General features: G+C 44.2%; 1 protein-coding gene across 1 annotated transcript; it reads right to left on the bottom strand.

Annotated features, from left to right (window-relative positions):
• Positions 1 to 1,247: 1,247 nt before the first annotated feature.
• On the bottom strand, positions 1,248 to 6,731 carry LOC149188110 (uncharacterized). Its single transcript, XM_089409869.1, has 2 exons — positions 6,042 to 6,731; positions 1,248 to 4,562 (listed from the first exon to the last, which is right to left on the bottom strand). Exons 1-2 carry the CDS (start codon positions 6,729 to 6,731, stop codon positions 1,248 to 1,250), a joined length of 4,005 nt encoding a protein of 1,334 aa, XP_089265995.1.
• Positions 6,732 to 7,919: the final 1,188 nt, after the last annotated feature.

The following is a 7,919-nucleotide window of genomic DNA, read 5'->3' as shown; positions in this document are numbered from 1 at the left end:
GATTCAACGTTGATAGACATAAGAAATGCGAAATCTTCATATTTATACTGACATTATTAATCAACATATTGAGTTTCCCATTGCAAAATGAAAAACATCTTTCACTCAACTCCTCTTGTGCTGAACGAGATGATAAAATATAGACTATACCATCAAACTGTAGCCCAGATTCCTTTTACTGAGTCAAACATTCATTAAAATCCTTCAACTGACACAAGGTAATGATAACTTGGAATAAGTCAACGAACAGAAGCCTTCTCATAACCGATTCTGATCAAGCATTGATTTTAAAAAGGACCACGGTTTTGAGACTTGAGTATGAAACAGGGTTTTGATGGAACTTCGTTGGTGATCATGAGAACCTGCCACAACAACTATGAGCGCAAAGCAAAATTACCACTGGAATGTTCCCCTTCAATGAAGTACAAGCCCACACAAAACAGCTTGACAAACCTCATTTCCTGCAGTGTTTCCATCAATTCACTTTAAATATCCGTCATTTCCCAATTTCGCAGCGCAGCCAGTGCAAGGTCAGTGTTTTTACTACGAAATCACTAAAACAGATAGCGCTGCGAAACTGCTAAAAGAATTCTGGCGCTGCGAAACTGCTAAACAAAATTCAGGCGCTGCGAAAACACCCTGACTTTATGCTAGACTAAAAAATTTTGACAACAGCATTTTCAGTGATAACACGCTGTAACAGCCAAACACACAGCCCGTTAGAAGAAAAAGAGACTTTAAAAATAAAAATGCCTGATTTTACCGCTGATGAGGGACGAGATCTGAGCTCCTGATGACTGCGCCCTGCTTCAAGAGAAAGACTGTGCTGGGAGGAGGCGCGTGCCCGGACCTTCGAAACGGTAGAGGATGCGATTAAAGTGATGGCCTTGCTGCTATAAATAGAGGGAGAGAGGTAGCTCGATTGGGCGATCAGGTGCTGATCGAATCGATTTCTGAGGTGACTGAGAGTCCAGGTGGAGATTTTGCTGCTCGCGGAGGAGATTTTGATATGATGAGAGTTTGAACAGAGCCTGAGAATGACGGCGAAGGACGAATGAGTCCCAAGGTCGGGGCTGAAAGAGGTGACATAAACACTTACAGGGGGGAGGATCTGAGAGAGGAGGGACAGAGTGGCGCAGTCGAGGAGATTTGGCAGAGAGTGAGGAGATTCGGGGGTGAGCAAAATTCGAGAAGGATGGAGTCTGAGGTGGCTCAGAATCTTAGAAAAGGGGGAAGGATAATATTCTTTAAGGAATTGCTTTGTCATAGAAGGAGTCGTTTTCTCTGACTTGGCCTACGGGTCTACTGGCTGCCTTGTTGGCCTGTTCATCAGCCTCTTTGTTGTTGTTCCTTAGCACATGTTTGAGGGTGGCCCCGTTAATATCTCTTATGTTGTCGAGGATCCTAGCTTTAATGTTGTTCAGGGCAGTTTGCTTGAAGTCCCTCCCCGAGACCATAGCAGCTATGATAATTGCTGAGTCACCCATTATGAGCGGATTTTGGAGACCAAGTCTCTTCAGAATGGAGGTTCCCAGGAGAAGACTATAGGCCTCGGCCCTATTGTTGGACATTATGCCCAATCCCCACTCGTAGGTCACTATAATTTCGCCTTGATGATCTTTGATGACTCCTCCAGCACCTGCCTGACCCGGATTGTTTTTTGAAGCCCCGTCGAACTGGAGGGAGGGCCTCTTTTGATTTTGAATCCATTCTCTGATTTCCTCGTTAGAGCCTCTTAGCTTCCACTCAATCTTTTTCTGTCCTGTACTTGCTGCTTTGTGATTCCTTGAGTCATAACTGAATTTGCCCATCCATTCGGTTTCCCTTGGATTCCCAGATTCTTGATCTAGATGGACTATTCCATTAGCACTAATAGTCTCCGAGATGAGGGCGATTGTTTTTGCAAGGGTGCTTGAGATGCTGGCCTTCTTATTATTAAAAATTCTTTTGTTTCGGGTGTTCCAGATTTGCCAACAAAGGGTAGGGGGGATGCTATTCCACAGTCTTTTGGCAAGGGTTTTGTTTTTCTTGGGGTAGGGGTAGCTGTTCCCCCAATTTTTTTGAAGGAGGGTGATCTGATTAGGCAATTCCCCTATCCTTAACGGACTGGTAATGAGCTTCCAGCAATTTCGGGCAAAGGAGCATTCTAGGAAGAGGTGATTGATGCTTTCTTCCGCTGCTCTACACAGGCAGCATATTGAGGGACCGAGGATGCCTTTCTTCCTTAGATTTTCCGCTGTAAGGATTTTGCTTTTAAGGAGAGTCCAATTAAAAAATTTGATCTTTGGGAGGCATTCCGGATTCCAGGCCACTTTATGAAGAGGCCAATTATTGATGGCTGTGGCATTTTGGAGGATTTTGTATCCTTCTCTGACTGTGTAATTTCCACCATTGGGGTCCCAGACATATTTATCCTCGGACAGACTGTTGAGGGGAGCTGACCCTGAGAGGGATTGCTTAAGGTCGGCCCACAGATCCCTTAGATTGTTTGGGAGGGGGAGATGCTTCCAACCCAGCCACCTGTTTTGATCCCAAGAGGAAATGTCATATAGGGATTTGAGATTTTTCCCTTCCATCCACAAAAGCAGTGGTCTGAGATTTGGGAGAGCTTCCCTTGCTTCTGAGCCCATTATACGATCAGTCCAGATATTAATGTCTCTTCCACTGCCCGGAGCTCTTGAGATATAATCTTTGAAATGGGGGAGAGTTTTTTTTATAAGCTTCCAGACTGGGGTGCACTGCCTGTCAACGATAGGTTCCATTAGGATGTTGGAGTTGGGGCCGTTCAGGTATTTTCTTTTGATTACTTCTGTCCACCATGCTCCTTTTTCGTTGAGGATTCTCCAAATCAGCTTGAAACCCATGGCCATGTTGGCTAGTCTTGGGACTCTTATTCCTAGCCCTCCTTTTTCGAAAGGTAAAATGACCTGGTCCCATTTTACAAGACTGAATTTTTTGGAGTCCTGCCTTCCTCCCTGCCACAAGAAGCTCCTGATAATCAATTCCATGTGCTTATGAGTGCTGGCCGGGGCGAGAGTGGTTGCAAACTGATATATAGGGAGAGCTGAGAGGATGGCTTTTATGAGAGTTGTTCTTCCCGCCAGGTTGAGCCAGGACACACCCCAACTCTGAAGTTTTCCTCTTAGCTTCTCTATTAGTTTCACCCAGATTTCGGTTTTGACCGATTCCTTTGCTAGTGGCAATCCCAGGTACATGAAGTGGCTCCAGTTCCTTTGGGCAGGGATGTCCAAGATTGAGGAGATTCTCTGAATAATCTGCCTGGGGACGTTCCAGGTGTATATCATGCACTTATTGTTATTGAGCTTTCCTCCAGACACTTGTAGAAAGAGCTCTAACGTTTTCTTGAACCTTCTTGCCATGAGACTGGAAGCTCCTCCAATTAGGAGGGTGTCATCAGCGAAGAGAGAGTGATTTATCCCCTTGGTTCCACGCACTATGCTGATACCTGTGATTTCTTTTTGCCTGCGAAGATTTTCCATGTGTATGCTTAGCGTTTCGGCCATGATTATGTAGAGGAATGGGGAGAGCGGGCAGCCTTGTCTCAATCCCCTTGAGCTTCTGAAGAAGTTGCTTGGCCTGCCATTAATCAGAGGGGCTGTCCAAGGGGATGATATACACTCCATGATCCTGCTGATGAAGGTGCTGGATATCCCAAATTTCCCAAGGGCTGCCTTAAGGAATTGATGGTTGACTCTATCAAAGGCGTTTGCCATGTCTAGTTTAATAATCATACCCTTTTCCTTTCTATTTATGCTGCTGTGAATTGCCTCTTGGATAAGGATAACGTTATCCGTAATTTGTCTTCTGGGGACGAAGCCTCCTTGATTCTCAGAGATGAGGGAGGGGAGGAGCTTTTTTAGCCTATTAGCTAGAATTTTGGTGATGATTTTATAGGAGACATTGCACAGAGAGATTGGGCGGAATCGATCGAAGGATTGGGGGTTGGGGTCCTTGGGGATAAGGGCTAAGTGAGAAGATTTGATGTTGTTCCCCATTTTGCACTTTGAGAAGAAGTTCTTTACCATTCTAACAAAGTCTTTCTTGATGATTTCCCAGTGATTTCTGTAGAATGCCACTGTGAACCCGTCTGGGCCCGGTGCCTTATCCTGTGCCATGCTGAAGATCGACCCCTCAATTTCCTCTGTCGTGACCTCTTGGTCCAGCTCGTTGTTTTGGTCTGCTGAAATTTTATTTTCAATTAGGCTGAGGAATTCCGCATTATCGTTGGGCTGAGTGTCTGCGGATAAGAGGGCGCAAAAGTGTCGGGACGCAGCCTCTTTTATTTCCTCTTGGTCTCTGAGCTCTCTTCCATCCATTATGATTTTCTCTATATGGTTCCCTGCCCGCCTGAGTTTTAGGCTATTGTGAAAAAAAGAAGTGTTTTTGTCTCCGGCTTTGAGCCAGAGGCAGCGAGATTTTTGTCTCTGCTCTTCTTCTTCAATCCTGTTCTGCTTATACAATTCTTTGTACATTTCATTCTCTTTGGCTTGATCTTCCTCTGTATACTGGGTTCGCTCCTTTTCCTGGCTCCATTGTTCAAGCTGTGATTGGAGATCAGTTCTTTTTTTACTTTCCTCTGCAGCGTGGTTTCTTGCCCATCATTTGATAACAGTCCTGAGGGATTTAAGCTTGGCTTCCCAAATATAGTGGGGCGAGCCTATAATTTCTTTTGCCCACTGCTCCTTGATCAAGTTTCGGAATTCTTCTTTGCTGTCCCATGCCTTGTTGTATTTAAAGGGGAGAGGTCCCATATTCTTTCCTTTGTCTAAAGTCAGAGCCACAGGTTTATGGTCTGAGATGTATCCTTGGATGATTTTGCTTTGGATGTTTGAAAATCTTGCCACTGTTCTTTCTTGAGCGAGGATTCGATCTAATCTCTCTTTTATATTATTGTTGCCGGTTCTTTTGTTGCTCCAGGTGAATCTCCCGTTGTGCGGAGGAATATCCACTAGATTATGGGTTTGGATTATTGTTTCTAGTGAGTCTCTTGAGGGATCAGCATAGTAGTTTCCTCCCAATTTCTCATCTGCATTCCTTATAAGGTTTAAGTCACCTCCAAGGAAAATGTTCCTTCCCTGTACTGTCATGAGGTCTAATGTTATTGATTCCCAACATGAAGCTTTGTCCCTATAATGGTTAGGAGCGTATATGTTGTATATAGAGTATTCCTCTTTTGAGGCTTTGTTCTGCATGTCTGTTCTTACCCACCAGCTGTAGGACTTTTGCTCTTTGAGTTCCCATTTGCTTTTGTCCCATAATGTTCCTATGCCTCCTGAGGCGCCAGCTGCACTAGTTGCTACACCTGCATAACTTTTGCTTCTTTTTATGTGATTTTGGAATTCTTGTTCCGTGATTTTGGTCTCCTGAAGTAGGAGAAGGTCTGGTTGTTCAGATTTGAGGAGATCTCGGACTGCATTTGTTTTAAGGGAGGAGCCCATCCCCCTACAATTCCAGGAGACCAAAATCATCATTTACCTTGTTTGGTGTTTCCCCCGCTTTTCTCTTTCATTTTTTCTCCGCTTCCTTTTGATTTATCTAGAAATGTGTCCATTGGTTGCTGCATTCCGGTGGCCATTTCTTTTGCAGCGTTTTCATCCCTAATCTCTTTATTAGATTTTCTTCCAACTTTTCTGGGGGGGTCTGTGGAGAGGTTGTTTTCCTTTGATTTATTTCTGGTTAAGATTCTTTCCACTGTTGGGGGAGGAGAGGGCTGGGGTAGGGAGATAGGGGAGGAGATAACGACAGTCCCTCGAGGGGAAGGGGGGGGGGGATGGGGGGTCCTCTGCGGACAGGATTTCAAATGGGTTGGAGGAGGAGGGGAAAGAAGGGGCAGAGCCAGAGGGGTGAGGAGGAAGGGAGGGGTTTTCAAGGGGATCCTTTGAGCTTGGGCCTGGAGGGGGGTTTGATTTTTTCTTTTTGACGTGCTCCCAAGTTCCCTCAGGGGTTTCAACATTGCCTTCAGGGACATTTATTTTAGATTTGCTACACCTATTAGCGAAATGCCCATATTCATGACATACCTTGCACTTGAAGGGTAGCTGCTCATAGTCCACTTGCTGGATGTGCGTCCACTGATCGACTTTGAGTTTGATTGCTTCCGGCAGTCCTTTCCCCAGATCAACCTCGACACAGATCCTCGCGCATGCATGCATGTTCTCCTTTGGTTCGGATCTATCAATGTATTTGCCAACTGCGTTTCCTATGGCTTTGACTGACTCATCCCCCCAGCAATGGAGCGGCAAGTGAGGCAGACGAACCCAAACGGGGACAGCATTGGGGACATCCATTTCTGGATCGAAGTCTGGAGTCCATCTGTTTAAGTAGAGACCCCGGGAGTCCATGAAATAGGGGCCGTTTCTGAAGATGAGGTTCCTGTCTTCCATTGATTCGAATAGAAAGGTGTAAAATCCTCTGCCACAGAACCTGATTGCTATTTTCCCTTGCACCATCGAGTTCCAGTTTCTCTCGACCCATCTCTGAACTGATCTTGGGGAGGGCCACAGACCCGTGAACTGGCCGACCAGGCCTCTTTCTGCTAAGGAGATTGCTGCTCTCCTCGGGAGGGAAGGAGGAAGAGCTACTTCTGGTATTTCATCTAATTTCTTGATGAACTTAGAGGCTGTAGGGCGGATTTTTCCAGCTGCGCTCTCAGGGATGAGAGAGGCAAACATTTTCTCAAAGTCTTCTGGATCCTGAGGCGGGGGGTCCATTTCTGCCATTGGGGAGTCTGATGAAACCTCAAGGGGCTACCGGGGGGAGGCCCCGGTGCTGGGGGAGGGCAGGAGGCCCAGGAGCGAAGGAGGGGAGGTCAGCAGAAGAGGGGTGTGGGCCTAGCAGCTGCGCTGCCAGGCGCAGAGGCGCTGAAGCGGAGTCAGGGGATTAGGTCACGCGCAGGTCGATCGCCAGAGCTCTCCTCATCGTTTTCACCTCTCGTCCCAGATAAAATTACTTTATTATTAATTACGTGAGTGCATGATATGTTGGTCGGGGCGGTTGGTTTGATCAGCCCCCGACCACGTTCGAATCCTGCGGGAGCTGCGCGATGCAGCATATTTGTATTGGTGATGACTCTGCTCGCTTCGGCGATATTTGTACCAGTGATGATGTGGATATTTGTACCAGTGATGATGTGTATATATATACTCGCTTCGGCGATATGATGTATGATGCTTCTTGGATATTTATACCAGTGATGATGTGTATATATATACTCACTTCAACGATATGATGTATGATGCTTCTTCAGCGGGGATTTCTTCCCCACTGAAAAAAAAAAAAAAAGAAAAAAGAAAGAAAGAAAGAAAAAAGTTTTATTTCATTTATGATTGAAAGATTATAATAGAATGTTACAATTGGTAATTTACTGGATGACAATATAAAATTTAAAATCTTTTAAAAATTAATATTCTTTTTATTAATTTAAGAATTAATAATAATTATTACACAAATATTGTAATTACTTCATAAAAATATGTTTTTGATTTGATAATTTAATGTAACAGAATTTAATCAGTTGGTTTCTAAGGAGATTAATTATAGTATGGATTTAATGATGTTATGGTTATTCAAACACGATATTTACAAATATTTACACAGAATTGATGTCATTTTTAGCAGTTTTGTTTTTTTTGAAAGATAGAGTTTTGAGATTTGTATAGTAGTGTGGATAATATATTCAAAGTCTTTAGGAACTTATATTCCAATTAAATTTCTCTAGGTGACATGTATGATACGTTTTATTTCCAGGATATTTGGTCTAGAGACTCACATGTTGCAGATAATAGTATATTCAAGATTTTTGCGAGATTTTGAGCTCGATGAGCTACTTCCAAGTGGCATGCAAGCACTTTCTTCTTTTAAGTAGTACTTGCATGTTGATTATGATAATGGATTCAAAT

The sequence above is a fragment of the Pinus tabuliformis genome, chromosome 3_1 (genome assembly GCF_031772625.1).
Source record: "Pinus tabuliformis cultivar Carrire ecotype Pingquan chromosome 3_1, CPIR1, whole genome shotgun sequence".
Classification (NCBI taxonomy): domain Eukaryota; kingdom Viridiplantae; phylum Streptophyta; class Pinopsida; order Pinales; family Pinaceae; genus Pinus; species Pinus tabuliformis.
This window is presented reverse-complemented; position numbering and strand designations above follow the sequence as displayed.